Consider the following 16406-nt stretch of genomic DNA (forward strand, 5'->3'; position numbering starts at 1 on the left):
TAAGGCAGTAAACAATTTTGGTCTGACCTGTGTGGGAGTCAGCGTGTGTGTGGGTGGCTTTTGGCCTGAGTACAATCTACGACTGATAGAGAAGAACAAGTACAAGATTGGCAGCCAGGTCATGGTGGATGATGACTTGTTTTGAAGCCTTCCTGTCACATAGGAGTTCACTGTCTGTGTTTGTCTTCACCCACGCTGAGAGAGGCAGGAGGACATTACAGGACGCCATTTACCAGAAAATAATGGGGAAGTGGGTGCAGGCCAAACAGAGTCCAGACCACACTGAGCCTACATTATCCCCCTAGATTGCCAATAATCTTTCAGCTGGAGTAACTGTCTAAATAAATCCTCTCAGGCAAATAGATGCATTAAATATTGTTAAGTGCTGTATATAATAATCACCTCATAAAAATGTAAAACAGACACCAAATGTCCCCTTCCTTCTTTCCTATCGTTACACTGTTGTAATGCTCCAATAAAGTCCATATAGGGCCATATATGGATTAAGGAGTGCCTTATACCCATATGCCTATAAAACACCAACCCACAAAATAAATATACCACATGTCATGTGCTATTGCTGCAATCACTGACTGTCTCTCGCCCACCGCCATAGTTTGTTTGCTTAAATGAATACTCATACTTTTTAGCAAATAAGCTGTTTGTTCAACTTCCTGTTGTGCAATAAAATGAGTTACACCATTGATCCCAGTGGGATGTTGAACTGCTGTCAGTTGTCAAATTGCACTAAACAAAAGAGTGAAGGGTGACGGAGCAGCTCTCATCTTGATATCTAAACTCTTTGCACTCAGGACATCCGATTTAAGGTTTTAGTTAAGCCATTTGTTCTGTTTTGTTGAGTAGAGGTGACACAGCGCCATCCAATTTTAAAATTTTTGCCACCTGGACCAGAAGATTTTCTCTGCTGTTGCTCTGTGGCCCTCTGTGGGCGCTTGTGGCGTCCCAGGACACTCAGAGCTGTGGGGGTTGTTGTCGGGGTGGGCCAGTCTCCCACAGGGGAGGTCAAGTCATTTCCTGCTCTGAGAGACCTCTGTCCCTCACAGCTGTCAGTGTAGTCAGAAACCCAACTCCCACATCTGTAACCCTCCTTTCTTATGCTTTTTCAAAGATGTGATGGATTGCTCTGAAGGAGGAACTCCCTCACGCTGCTGCAAAATTAAAGATAGACCATCAAAGTTCAACCACAATTGAGGACTTCTGTTCATCACTTTGTTTATGAGCCCAATTCAATTAAAGCAGAGAAACATGAAGGTTACAGCAGGAATTAACAGTGAGTATAAGCTGATAATAAACAGCAGTAATAAGTCCTGAAATATCAAGCTGGGGTGGTAGACCAGATCGGTTTCACATCTCTTTAGAAAATGCTTTGACCAAATCCTGAAATAAGAAATATCTCAGAAGATGAATGTCTGCCCACCAATCATTTAACAGTGTCTCAAGCTGGAAAGAGAAATAAAGTAAGTAGGTGTTAACATACGTTTTCTATGGTAAATACATTTGTGTAGGTTGATGTGCTGACATGGTGAGACAGGGAATTCTCTTATAGAGGAACCAGCTGTGTACAAACATGTAATAGTAATTAGAGCGCTGTTACAGACTACAGACACACAAGCCTGCTGCTGTTTTCAAAGTCACGGTCGACCTGTTTTATGTTTGACTTTCACATTCCTCTTAATGCTGTTGTTTCTGTTACAGGCTGTAGCAAATAAAAAGGCCACCACAGTTACGTTTATGAGATATACACATTAACACTAGTTGATAAAATGTTTTAAGAACTCTGTTACAGTTGCTACATGTGTAAGAAATTAAAATTCCTACTCATTTTCAGAGTAAGTGATTAAACTGACTTATTGCTGCCCCACTCATAAAATCAATAGGAATTTTCTTACTAAGTGAGGCAGCAGTGGTAAAACAAGCAGCACCGTCATCCAAATCCAGACTGATAATGGAGCAATCATGAAAAAAACAGAGAGAAATTATTGCAATATGTCTAGCTTTTTGCACTTCTTTGCTACCACCCACCACTTCCTTCAGCCTGTCATGGAACAGCCATGTTCAACGTTTTTATTTCAAAGTAGACTGCCAAAAGAAGGATGTGGTACATATGTATGTATATGTATATACCATAAACCGACTATATACGGTTGGGTCTGACGAGTTGGCGGCATCAGGAAGGAATCAGGCTCCTCAAATGTCTGAGTGGGCTTCACACCATGGCCTTTGACCTCATCCCGAGAGGAGAAAGCTCAGTTATCAAAGAATCAAGAGTCACTGGGAAGAGGAACGGCTGACAAATGATGTGTTTGCTGCCTGTGATTACTGGATAGTTTAGAAAATGCACTGAGAGCCAAAAGAAAATGATTTCTGGGAAATGTACTTTAACGCAAAATTGACGTGACATTTTTTTTAAATCACACAAATTGAATTAGGGGCAGCTCATGTGTCATGTAAATATTTATGTCTTGTTGCTACAAACAAACGAATTGACTGGAATTGGAAAGCCACGCATACACAAGCACATACACATGTGCATCCCTACAAAACACAGGAAGGAAAAACTTTTAGGGCACCAACACAGACAAACAAAAGAGTCAGTGGGTAAAGGCGCGATTGAGGAAGGATGAGGATTAGAGTGATTTAAACCCTATGACATCTGATTTCATGGTGACAACTTCAATGAATGTCTGAAACCCGAGCTTGAAAAGAGTGATTCTTTGCCCAGGATGTAGCACTGGAGGCCTGGGCGCTTCCCTACCAGGCCTCAATGTGGGCAGAGGGTCTGCAGGCCCAGCGGGAGTCCTTCCGCAGCCCTGTGAAGTTTATCTCCAGTTCATTAAGAGTCTCAGTTCAAATGAGCTACAATAAAAGGGGGAAATAGGCCATGCACAATCCAGACTGCTATATATGAGCAGTAGGTTCAACGTTTATATTATTTGGCTCTTCAGTAGCAACTCTCTGCATGAATCCCCATACCATCAGAGTAAAAAATATTATTTGTTTGCAGTAACACAAGTTTACTTATCAGGTTCATGGACATAGTTCTTTTCATTTGCAGAGAGGACAGGAGGACTGTCAATATTTGTTTTTGCTGTTTTCACAACTTGTTCTGGGGTCAAAGTCTTTTGGGATCAACACGTAACATGCAGCAATGGACAGTCATGGAAAGTTTGTAATTCTGGCATATTGTTGCTCAGCAGGCTGATTATTTAACATGTGTGTGTGCACGTCATACCTCTATTGTGCAGAGTTGTGGGGGGGTGAGGGGATGACGAGCCCATCTGTGTTTTCATGGCCTACAGACTTCCTGAGAAAAACCATGGTATGATCTCTCTCTGTCTGTCTCTCCCCACAACATAGCTCAGAGTCCACAGGCATGACAAAGTTGATCTTCCCTTTTTTTCCTTCTTTCTATCTCTCCTCTCACTCCCACCCTTCTCCCTTTCTTTTCTCTCTCACCTTACTAACTCCTGCTCCGTCATTTCCTGTTGAGTCATCGACAAAGCCAGACTGCACGATGCCATGTTTTACAGTTAACTGCTCCCCTCCTTGCTTTCCTCCTCCACTTCCTCGTTCACTGATGCCTGTCTTGTAAGGGAGAAAAGCGTGACACTATAGCAGCCCTCCAGCAGATATTACAGCATTAAAGCAGGTAGTGTCCAAGAAAATTCAAAGGACACGTAGGAGTCTTTTCCTGGCAACATTTCTGATTCATGCAGTAAATGACTCGCAGGATCATAGGATTATTAGCTCTGCAGAAAATTCACCACATCACTCACCACAGCGTGTCATCACTGTATATCATGACTGAAAAAAAAGTAGAGTCTCAGGCACATTAAGACCCTTGAATTGTGAGAAACCACAGAGTCAACAGATCAAATTAAATCTTCACATAAGCTTTCCCACGAGAATGACCACGGAGTTGTACTACTTCTGCTGATTTTTACCACACCAATTAAAAACGTCACCAGCACTGATTTTCTCATGAATTAGTGCTACATTACTACATTGCTACGAGCTATTTGAAGATGAAACCTCTCTGATTTAAGTAGGAGGAAGTGATGCTGTGGTGAGGTAAGGCCAGGAATAAAACGTAGGCAGTGCGTGCCTGTGTGTGAGGGAGGGATCAGGGCAGGGCTCCGATAAACGAAAGGGTTCTGTGGTGGATTGGTTGAGTCATTCAGAAATACGGCTGCTGACTCAGTTTGCAAACTTGTCTCCTACAGCAAGTTGCCAGTCTATCTGGCATTGTGTGTGTGTGTGTGTGTGTGTGTGTGTGTATGTGTGTGTGTGTGTGTGTGTGTGTGTGTGTGTGTGTGTGTGTGTGTGTGTGTGTGTGTGTGTGTGTGTGTGTGTGTGTGTGTGTGTGTGTGTGTGTGTGTGTGTGTGTGTGTGTGCCTGACCTGTTCTTGTGAGGATTAAATGTCTTCATGTAGACAGAGTATAAGGGAAGTCCTCCAGTTTGATCTTCATTAATCAGAAAAAGAGAAAAGTTAGTTTTAACATTATTGACATATGTGTCTTTCTATTAGAAAATATATTTTTGTGATTTGTTCAGAGACCTCTGAAACAATTACCGTGCGGGTGACATCAAATGGAAAATCAAGTTTTGCCCAAAGGAGTGTCTATTCACACTGCTGCTGTAATCCAATCCTGGCACCAGGTCAAAGATCCTACCATTTCGTCATTTCTTTAGTTTGCTCTACACACCCTTCTTTCCACAGTAGTATAACTGTGTTAGTCCAATTATCAACACAACATGACCCATCTGAAGTATGGACTCTGGGACACACTCCAGTATTACTCATCCTGGATGAGAACCAGGAATGGAGCGTGTTGTTGACATTATTATGATCATAGGGTAATTAAGCCGGACACCTCCCTCCATGATGGAATGTGATTTCTTCATAAAACTGGAGAGCCATTAGTGTGATGCCATGTGAGTCAGACTGTATTTAGTGCAATGCGAGCGTATGTAATTATATGTTTAGCTGTACTTATATAGATTTTAATACAGTATTACTGATGGTTGTATTTTAAGCCCAAACCAAAAAACCATGATGATGGGAAAACAATGAGTAGCAGCTTCTTCTGGAAAGATACCTGCTGGCATGATTTTCCTCAGCAAGTTTAAACCTGCAGTCCAGTGCCATTATTTAGGGTGCCAGCAGCTGAATCACATAGATGATAATCCCTCCAATATTCCAGCTGACAGCTGGAATATTGGGGAAAAAAACCCTAAGGCCTCCTCTAAGTAAAAGGCTTCTATTATTTGCCAATACTTACAAATCCCATAGATATTTAACAGTGACACAATGATGTTGCACCAATGCTCAATATCTTAAATAGGAAATAATATAATTCTATGAACATTAAGGTCTCCATAAACATGTGACAATACATGTCACTGTATTTTTAGTCATTGGACTGCAGCCATTCTTGCATAATACTAGTAATAATACTAGAGAATGAGAGTGGAGATTAGATCAAAAAGGAGGTCATACAGGTTCTGTGCCAAATGGAAGCTCAAAACGGAAGTATCTCTTCCATCAAACTACGCCACTTCAAGATACCACATAGATCTTAAGTAGTAAGAGAAAAGGGTCAAAACAACATTTAATAAAACTGATGAGACTGCTGGTGCTTTTAAAGGCATCTGTTCTGTGAACAAGTGGAACAAATCCAAGGTACTCTGAGTCTTGAGGAGAAATAAAATGCCTTTTATGTTACATAGCTGACTCCAAGACAGTGGATTTTTTCCTCTTGTTTGCACCCTTGATTCCAAAGACACCTTCCACAGAGTGTGATAACACTTAAATAACACATTTACTTATTGTTCACTAAGCAAAGACACATTTCAGTGTTTTCTCTCTCTGAAATTGCCTCTTTTTTGTGTTGTCATATTTGGCTGAAGGCTAATTCTCCTGCAAGATTCACCTCTTTTGTCCAAATGGTTTGTGTGTGTATTTGTTAGTGTCTCTGTGTCGCTGGTAGACAAGAGATCCAGAGGCCCCAGGATGAACGGGAAGAGCTTTATTCAGTCTCAGAGACTCTCAGAGTAGTTTTAACTGTCAAAATCATGCTGTGGGTCAAGATCTTACTGCCATGTTGGCCTGTGAAGAAAGAATAGATGAGGAGCTGGAAGAAGAAAAATGCAAAGATCAGGTGAAGTCTGTTTTCCTGTAGACCACTGACAGCGCGCTGCAAAGCGATTCCCTCCTGATTTACTAACCACATTTGACCTGACTTTTTGGCTTTATTTTCAGATTTTGGAATGGGAGAGGAAGTTGGCAGGACAGAGTGAACACCGCAGTTATAAATCTGATAACAGCTGTTTACTAAAAACCACCTGCTCAATGGAAAACAAACTGGACAGGTTTAGTGTCACCCAGAGAATCCACTTTACCATAAATTCACTTTACATTTTCATATTTTTCAAATCGACTTGCATATTCATAGTTTCTGGGTTTTTTGTGTATCTTTGTGTTACACCTGTTGCTAATAAAAATAACATATGTTTCTCTTCTAAGGTCACAAATGCTTCAATCCGCTGATGACCAGGAAGCGACAGGGAGGATCTGAAGATATTTCAGGAGGAGAAGAAACACTTCTTACATGTTAAATCTCAGCTGGACAATGTAGATCGAGTTAATAACAGCAGCTTCCTAAATGTGCATTTCACTGCTGTCTCATTTGACCATTTTTGTAGTAAGTAGTAGGATATTGAAGAAGGAGTGCCAGAATGATGGTTATCTCTCTTCCTTGTAAATCTTCTTTATATATCACACACACAAAATAATCAAATTAGTTACAACAAACCATTAAAACACTTTCCGTAAAGATAAAGACTTGTGGGAACAGTGCCCAGCAAAAGTTGTTGGTTTAGAGTCCAGAACCTCTGATGTGGAATCTCTTTCAAAAGGGCGATTATAAGGGAAATACTGAGAGATGCTTGATAGTTAACTGTGTATTATCTCTCCCAGGAGCTGCATACAATCCACAAGGATGTTTGTAAACTGAGTACTGAGTGCACTGAAGCCCTGAAGCCTTCAATAGCAGGTAAACCATTCTGCAGTAATATAAATATAGTGGCCAACTAGGCACAATTGTTTGGTTAGCGTGCATATCCCGTTGCACTTGCATTCAGTTCAAATGTTGGAGAATGGATCATCACTAGCTGATTGTAAGCATCCTTAAATATCTCATAATCTCATGGAGAATATTACTGATTACTTGACAACAAAAACAGAAATACATGACAATCAATTTCATTAACAAAAGCCATTTTAGAAAGCAGCTGAGATTCATAAAGTACATCTACCACCATCACTGTTATTGTGTTGTATATTTATGGTGACACCTAGTGTGAAGATCCAGGAGAAACAGAGGATGCTGAGAGACCAGAATGGAAAAGAAGAGGCAGGAAAGAAAGGAGCAAGATGGAACTAGAAGTCTCTTATCTCCCAGACTTTTCTGGACATAAAGACCTCAACTAACCTCATATAATTTTAACATGCCCCCAAATGAAATTGGTTGGCTTGGATGATCTAAAATGAATTTGATGAATTGTGAAAAGGCTTAAAAACACCGAATCCAGATGCTCAGTACTTCTGTATTTTATTACTTGGATGTCTGATAATCTCCCAGGTATGTGATATCTATATTAGGGTCCATTTTCCCTTTAACTATCTAACAAATTCTGATGTTTAAACCAGGAATTAGGAGTTTACGAGGAGCCCTGAACGCAGCAGCATTGCACCGTCCAGCAGGGGGCGCCAGGCAGCTGTCTGACTGTTTTATGCTTGTTTTATTGTTTGAGGAAGTGAAGCTTCACTGTTGTAGCTTTGTAGCAGGCTCTTGAGTTGTAGTAGTCACTCATTCAGTGGACTCCAATGTTTATTAAGTCGTGTGTGGACAAAACTGAACCAACGCGGAAGACAGTCGTATGGGACAAACCAGGTACTGAACCAAACAGCCATGACATAAAGTGACAGATCTTATTTACCAGAAAACATGTTTAGTTTATATATTTATTAGGCTCTCATACTGTGTCTGTTTGGATCTTATAGCAGCTCATTTGTGATGAAAAATAAGTGTTAACATGGTTAATCTGTCAAATAATAATCCATATCTAGACATGTAGGCCTAGTTAATGATAGACCAGATTATGGGAGACTGTAGAAGTGATCACATGTAATTGAAGAGTGTTTATCAGCCACTGAGCACAAGAGTGTCTAAAAGTTATGATGCGTGTCAAAGTTCACAGGCTGACAGAATGACTTGTTGTGTCCGGGTCATCGTGGTGGGAGCTGGCAGTCGAGGGGAGATCTACTCCCAGTTTGCATCCATCCACCCTGAACGCATGAAGGTCAGTGCAGCCTGCATTTATCAACAAGGTGACTCAGTCATACAGTCATTATTATGGATTGTCTTCTTCATTGACTGCATTGATACAATTCCTCTCAGACAAGTCATCCATGATGAGACACTAATGAAAAGAACATGTAGATTGTAATAAAAAAGTTGATGTCAGAGTTCAAGCATTTCCTTTCAATATTTCCTTTTAGGCATACAGACAGTGAATTAAAATAGTCCAATGACTGCTAACTACATAGAGGATTTGGTTTCTATTTTCACTGCTGTCTAAATGTTATTATTGTCTAGGTATTAAGTAATAATTTTTAACAGAAACTTGCTCAGCCACCATTTACTCAGCTTCACTCTTTCAGGTTGTTGCAGTAGCTGATCCCCGAAAATTTGCTCGCACTAAACTTCAACAGCAACACAACATTGTAGATGAAAACATATTTGAAGGTGAGCATTAATTTAGATAATAATAAAACAGCATTTAAAATGTTCATAATTCTCTGCTTTTCTGCTTTCTAAGTTAATTAAATTCTTTTTTGATATCAGACTGGCACAGTATAGTTGAAAGAGAGAAATTTGCAGATGCTGTGCTCATTTGCACTCCAGACCGCCTTCATAAGGTAAATATATTGATGTATATTCTGTATTTGTGTTGCCGTTTGTGTTCTCACTTATTGGTCTGAATTATTTGGAAACTTGATCATTGTTCTGTGGATAATCATTAGATTAAACTAGTTTGTGTTTCCCAGGAACCTGCAGTGGCCTTTGCAAAGAAGGGCTACCATGTACTGCTGGAGAAACCAATGGCAGTGAGTGCTCTGTAAATAATTATGAACATAAAGCACAACGTTCACTTTGATATTGATGGTATTAATTATACAGATTGACTTTGATAGTATTGTAATTCTATATTTTGATCAAAATTACCCTTTAAAAACGTTTCCTATCATACTTTTCATACAAAAATGTACATTGCAAATTTCAGGAAAGATACTATCTCATCCTTAAGTATCCATTTCTAAAATACTAAAGCTCTTTCTATGATTGCATTAGTGAGACATTCATGCTCACGCTGCACATTAATGTTTTGCTGTGACTTTAGACGACTGCTGAAGACTGCACAGTGATTGTGGAGGCTTGCATACAGAGTGGTGTGATGCTGTCAGTGGGTCATGTTCTCCGCTATGATCCCGTCATCCACAAGATTAAGGTGAACAGTTTCTGTTTGTTTCCTTCAGGCACAAGGCAGGACTTTGGGGTTAAAGATCTCTATTTGGGTACCTCACAGTGATTATTGATCCTGAATTCAAATCATCAACATTAACAGCATCCGCGATATCAAGATCAGCTGATCATCCTGCAAATAGAGTTGTTCAGTTTGTTTGACTTGAGTTTCATCAAGTTGGATTTCTGTTGGGAGTCAAATATTTCTTGTACGTGAAAATGGTAAATTGTCTCAACTTGTGATGAATCATAACCATCAGTAGAGTTTATAAAGTGCTCAGTATAAGTCACTCCTGAAAATCTGATAGCTACAAACCTGTCACTGAATTTTAAGATTTACTCACAAACACTGAAACCTTTCCTCACACTGAGATGACTGGTGAAAAAAACTACAAAATCCAACTGAGGATTTGTTTTTTTAAAAATTGTTTTTTTTTTTCTAGGAGCTGATAGACGCTGGTGTCATTGGTGATGTGATCCATATTCAGCATTTTGAGCCAGTAAGAACAGAAATAAATTAATATTGTAAATCCTCAGGACTCCTCATCAAACTCATTGATTTAACAGTAACATATGTCATAGTGTCATTAGATTTCTTTTCTTCATGCAGTCCAAAAGCTTAAGTGAATACAAAGTTATATTTATACAGTGTGTTTAAAAGTGGAATCAACCTCTTGTTCCAGGTTGGGTTTTATCACTTTGCTCACTCCTATGTTCGAGGAAACTGGAGGAATGAAGAAGAGAGCTCTTTTGCTCTTTTGGCCAAATCATGTCATGACATCGATCTCATACATCACTGGGCTGGAGGACGCAGGTAAACAATCTAACAGCAGCTAAATATAAATTCCAAGCTCATCTGAAGTTCAGATATGAAGAGCAGTTCTGACTTAAATACTAAAATAAGTCTGTTGGTCAGTTGGGTGACATCAAGTGTCATTTGTTGGATGCTTCTATCCAAACAGTGCCAATAAAAACTAGACCCCTTACCCATTCTCTGCCTCGTCAGTGGACGGACTGTTTGCTGTGATGTCATTTCTGTTTTTCCTTATATTAATCATTAACATCACAGTTTATACATGGCAGGTGTGTTAAAATGTCATCATTTGGATCTGTCAGCCACTTCAGCAAAGAAAACAAGGTATGTAGTCTGTTCACTTTATGTGGCCCATTATAAAGAAATCACCATTAACACAAAGGAAATGAGGAGGCACTGCAGACATGAATAAACTGGGTTTTGATTGTATTTTGTTCTGTTGTCTTTATGTGTTTATTTTGTGTTTTCTGCAGTATTGCTAACAGAAAACCCTAACCCTAACCCTCCACACACACTGAGCCTGAATATAAAATGTGATATTGATAGTTTTTGTTTTGATCAGCCAGAAGGTGCTGCAGATTGCTGTCTAGATTGTTCAGTAGAAGCAGCGTGTCCTTACTCAGCTCGCAAAATCTACCTGGACAGAGTGAAACAGGTGAACACCTCAACACATTATGTATACCAATTATCTTTTGAACTTGACCACAGGTTGAAAATTGTGTTTTGTTTGCTTTACAAATTATGTGTGTGTGTGTGTGTGTGTGTGCTAGGGTCACACCGGCTGGCCTGTATCAGTCATATGTCCGAGCTCGTTCCCAGACATCGAGTCAGTCTCTGAGGCGCTGAGGACTGGACCATATGGCCGCTGTGTCTACAAGTGTGACAATGATGTCTGCAGTAACCAGGTTAGAAAACTCTGGTGCTGTAACAGTTTTAGGCTGAGAGAGCAACGTGAGTTTGAGTCTCAATCTATACGGCACAGCTTACTATCATTTTCTGACCCTTTAACTTTTGTTTTTGCTTAAATCCACGTAAACTCGAATTCCATCAGGGACGCGCCAGTATCCATAGTGGTATCAAATATTAGGTCAAAATAAACTATTAGTATCTAGACCCAAGAGTGACCTGACATGTTAGAAATCAAAGTAAACCATAAAATATCAAATAATATTTCACTCTTCTCAAAAAGCTAAAATAACAAGCTGGTATTAGTTTTTGTTTGTGTTGGATGGTTTTCTCATGAAAGAGTGAAGATGTAGCTCAATTAACATCTCTGTTATATTTACCTAATTATCTGAAGCAGCTGATTACTGTGTGTCATTACTGAAAGCCACAGACTTCATGTTTATGATCCTAACACATCTCCACTGTTGTTGTCTTGTTCAGGTTGTTAACATGGAGTTTGAAGGAGGTCTGACTGCAGCCTTTTCCATGGTGGCGTTCACTGAGGAGATATGCCAGCGAAAAACAACTGTCTATGGCAGCAAGGTAGGACTGAAAGGAATGTGGACTGAAGAAACAGAAAGAGGAAAGAGGGGCTGATACTTGAGCTACAAGAGGAGCTGCAGAGAAAGAAAATCTGCATGAAGAAGACGTAGATGTCAAGTATCAGCTCATCTTAAGCAAAATCATTCTGCCCAATCAACAGTGATTGTAGACAGGAGGGATGATAATGAAAGAATCAAATATCACAGTAGTGGTGACCACATACACAAACTGTCTAATATGTGGACACCCTAACATAGATTTATGTTGAACTTCATTATTGATCTCACTCCTCTCAAACACAGTTGACCTTCATAATGTAGCTTTTTTAAACTAGAAAAAAAAACAAAAATGTAAACCACTGTATCATGTTATATGATCAAACACTGTGATGTATGTTGCCAAGCTTTAACTTTAAACACTGCTGTCTTCACAGGGGGAGCTGTCATATGACGGTCATGGGATACAAGTGTTTGACTTTCTAACTCAGAAATCCACAAAACACACAGCACACAATAACGCTCCCGGACACTTTGGCATGAGTGGACATGGTGGAGCGGACTACCACCTCATAAACGCCTTTATCTCTGCTGTGGCGGTGAGAGCTTATAAATTACTATTACTTTCTGTTAATGTAGAGTTTCCTGTAGAGCTCCTCTGGTTGTTTCATTATTTGAACAGTTTTCATTTAAATCTTTTTATTTCACGGACAGTTAAGTTGTAATTGTAGTTGCAGAAGTTCAGTCACAGTGACATATAACAAATATTGTACATGTAGGGGAGGCACTGACACTAAATTCATGTATTTGATTGGGAAATATTGGTTAATGAGAGTTGATTAACCGTGTTTGTGTGTGTGTGCAGAACAACGATCCATCTCTGATCCGCTCGGGTCCTGAGGAGACGCTGCTGAGCCATTTGCTGGTGTTTGAAGCTGAGCGTTCACGACTGGAGAGCAGAGTGGTGTACTGTGGTGACACAAGCCAGAACTAGATGACTAAACAACATTTTAAACCCAATATGATGTCATCTTAAAACAAACACTATAATGATATCTGACTGATTAATGAAACAATTAAAAAAAAGCCAAATCTTGAAGTTTAATCAGGATGATGTAATTCACATTGCTCAGGGATTTTAATTGTGTGTGTGTGTGTGTGTGTGTGTGTGTGTGTGTGTGTGTGTGTGTGTGTGTGTGTGTGTGTGTGTGTGTGTGTGTGTGTGTGTGTGTGTAAGAGAGAATGGGGGAATCTGTTCAATATTTAAATTATATTTGCACTATGTCAACCTGATTTGTTTCATGTTATTGTAATTTCTTTAAAATAAGTGTTCATTTAACATACTCATGATTTTTTACTGAAAAGTTGTGAATCTGTTAAATTAAAATTGTCTTTGGATGATAGTTTGCGCTTAATGTCATCCCACACACAATATGATATTACTGTATGTCTGCATTACTGTGTCTCTACTGATGAGGGGTTTCATTTCCACATACCTGCTGGCTGAGGTTTTCCTGGAAGAGAAGATGGGACTACAGAGTAAGAAGCTCATTGGTTCTGTCCTCCACCATTCTCAGGCACTCTGTCATATATTCCTTTGCTCCATCAGAAAAGTGCCAGTGAGTCACGAATGTCCTTAGATCCAAGGTGATGTGTTCACATTGTTTGTTTTGTCCTAAAGCCAAAGACATTCAGTTAATCATCACATAAGATGGTCAGAAAGCAGCAAATCCTGCTTTCTAGCTGTAGTTGGAACTAGGCCATACTAAAACTTACTGCAATTATTGATCACCAAAATTGTTGCTGAAAGATTTTGTAATCAATTATTTCAGCTCTTACAAGACTGATGTTATTTATTTAATTTCCTATTGTAAAACTCATAGCCTAAAAGTGAAATAAGATACTATCTTGTTTATACCTATTTATTTACACTGTATCTGATGACAGGTATGACAGGTGCACTATTTTCGATCTAGACTAAAGCTTCAGTTGTTACCCAACACAAATTTACATTAATCAACAACTGAAGTCTTTACAGCATGCCTTTGATTCCCTAACCCTATACATGTAATTCTACTCTTTGACCATTTTACAGGGAAATACTGGATTTATTTGAAAGCTCAACTGCAAAGACACTTTGCAAATTTCCTTAGCTTTGTTATAAACTACACCCAATTCACCAAGCAAGTTATACTGCAGTCTGCATGTTGTTGTTTTTTGATGGAAAAACACAATATACATTTTTCAGTAAGTACTGTGTTGGGACTGTACGCACATCAAAACATGAATATCCTGTATACAGTTGAAAATATATATTATGTATACTTTTAGTAAACATAAAAAATGCTTATCTTCATCATACAGTTTTCCATGTTCCAGCTTTTCAAAAGGATAATGTAACAGGGTAAAGCTGTATCGGCTAGTAATCTTTGTATTTTGTGTGACACTGTGGTGGATTTTGCTGTGGGTGTGGTTTTAACAGAGTGAGTGTGCTGCAGTGATAGCATGGTGACGGGCTAACTGGAAACAGGTGTGCCGGACAGGTCGGCAACCAGCTTAATTACCCACACACACTCCCTCCTTCAGTCTCCCTCTGATCTTCTCTGTGAATGTGGTCTGAGGTCTTAAGAAATTGTAAGTTGAATGTATCTGGTGTTGAGTCTCCCTCTGATCTTCTCTGTGACAGGTGGCGTGTGGCGTAGGCTGGAGTCACTTTGGACGCTGGGTCAGGTTGGAACCTCAAGGGCTGAACAGATGCGCTTTACAGCCACGAAGTGGAGTGCAGCAGCCTGCAGCAGTCGTAAGCAGCACAGCACACAGCGCCAGCAATGATGATACAACCTTGACACTGAACCAGTATACCAACTGACCAGCAGATCCAGCCAGCCTGCCAGCCTGTGTGAGTGAAGCCCGGCCACTCACCAGGCTACACGGAGCCACACTCTCAGCCACCTCCTTCCAGACTCTTTTAATTACTTCCCCCATAGACTTGATTAGTTTTTATATATTTCTATAAATAAAAAGTACTCCTTTAAACCGTACCTTTTGTCTTGTGTTGCCTTGTCCACTTTCACTGGTTGGTCAAACAAAGAACACTTTACAATAATGTCATGCAGGATGCCTTGTGCTGTACCTTTTTTAAGCTGATCGAGGAGCTTTTCCATGAACCCAAACCTGCTGTTGATACACTTCCAGCTGTTCATTAACAGCCTCTTGCTTGATGAAAACTGTCCTCTGAAGAGCCTGATGCTGCTCAAGCTGCTGCTGGTTCTCAGTCACAAAGATCTCCATCAGATTGTAAACAAGGACGGCAAAAACAATCTTTTAATCTCTAATCTCTCTCTCCAACACTGTTTTCAGTGTGCAAAGATGTTCTCAGAGTAAAGAAAAGTTAACAACTTAAAAACATATTGCAATGCTATTTTAAAAAAAAGCTGAATATGACTGATAGGATTTTGAATTATTAAACAATTACATTTTATTTTATTATTAATAAGTAAAACTAGTATTAATTAGTGTATTGGATTTTTTTTTTAAAGTTCAGTTTTCACTACTGCTGATGTCACTTTTATTGTAACTGAGTATGTGACAGAACGTCATTTTAGAGGGAAAATATGCATTTTAGCATTTGACTCACCTTTCAAAAGCTGCTAAAGGTTCCAAATACATTTTAAAAGTAGCTAAATTTGTTGCTATGTGTTTTTGAAGCAAGAAAGTTGCTGTGGCAGTCTGAAAAGTTGCTGACTTGTATTTCAGCATTATGATTCACCTGCAAAGAGAAATAACTGGGACAAAAAGTATACATGCTGTTACCTGTGACATGCTTATGCTTATGCTTATTGAGGGGGGTGGGGGCTTCTTAAGGAGCAGGAAGGGAGGGGTGTATTTATTTGGGTGTTTAGTTCAAATATCAACAATCTTACTCCAGAATCATTGACTGAGTGTGTTCATGCTGAGTCTGCTGCTACACAGCAATACTTCTATCCTATCTTCGATGTTATTTCACAGTCCTGCCTGTCAAACTACTGACCAGTAAAAACTCCCCTTTCCTCCAAAGAGCCAGCGCAAAGAGCTGGGGGAGATGGGCTTGAGCACCCCCAGTGAGCAGGTGGCTTACTTGCTGGTGGAGAGGGCCACACTGCTGGAGAGGCTGGAAGCTGCTGAGAGGAGGATGGACAGTCACAGCCTCTCTGACAACTTGAGAGAGGTCCACCTCCAGGTAAAGGACTGACCTACATCAGACCACAATTTCCCTATCAGGAAAGGAACCATACACGATAGTGTGAATATAGTATGTGCTGTGGTATAGTTAAGTTTCATCATTTGAACTGTGAATGTCAGTCAGGCTTCCAGTTAAAATACAAGTATTTATCATATTGACCAATGAATTTACAGTATCTTGTTAATACTTCCTTTTCAAAGGAACTTGTTCTAAAGGCTTCATGTGTAGTGGAATGTAATGATTAACCATCCTAAGCAAATGCAGAGACCACATAATC

At 39.7% G+C, this 16406-nt stretch overlaps 1 protein-coding gene across 1 annotated transcript; it reads left to right on the top strand.

Moving 5' to 3' along the window:
* Positions 1-342: 342 nt before the first annotated feature.
* On the top strand, positions 343-14948 carry LOC133987802 (putative oxidoreductase YteT). The gene is made up of 16 exons (XM_062427249.1): positions 343-1478; positions 6285-7077; positions 7383-7977; positions 8278-8386; positions 8748-8832; positions 8932-9005; positions 9135-9194; positions 9488-9595; positions 10053-10109; positions 10293-10423; positions 10693-10747; positions 10986-11078; positions 11194-11328; positions 11810-11911; positions 12345-12506; positions 12773-14948. The coding sequence occupies exons 3-16, from the start codon at positions 7964-7966 to the stop codon at positions 12899-12901; spliced, it is 1314 nt and encodes a 437-aa protein (XP_062283233.1). The 5' UTR covers positions 343-1478; positions 6285-7077; positions 7383-7963; the 3' UTR covers positions 12902-14948.
* The last annotated feature ends 1458 nt before the right edge of the window (positions 14949-16406 follow it).

Source organism: Scomber scombrus, chromosome 10 (genome assembly GCF_963691925.1).
Source record: "Scomber scombrus chromosome 10, fScoSco1.1, whole genome shotgun sequence".
Taxonomy (NCBI): domain Eukaryota; kingdom Metazoa; phylum Chordata; class Actinopteri; order Scombriformes; family Scombridae; genus Scomber; species Scomber scombrus.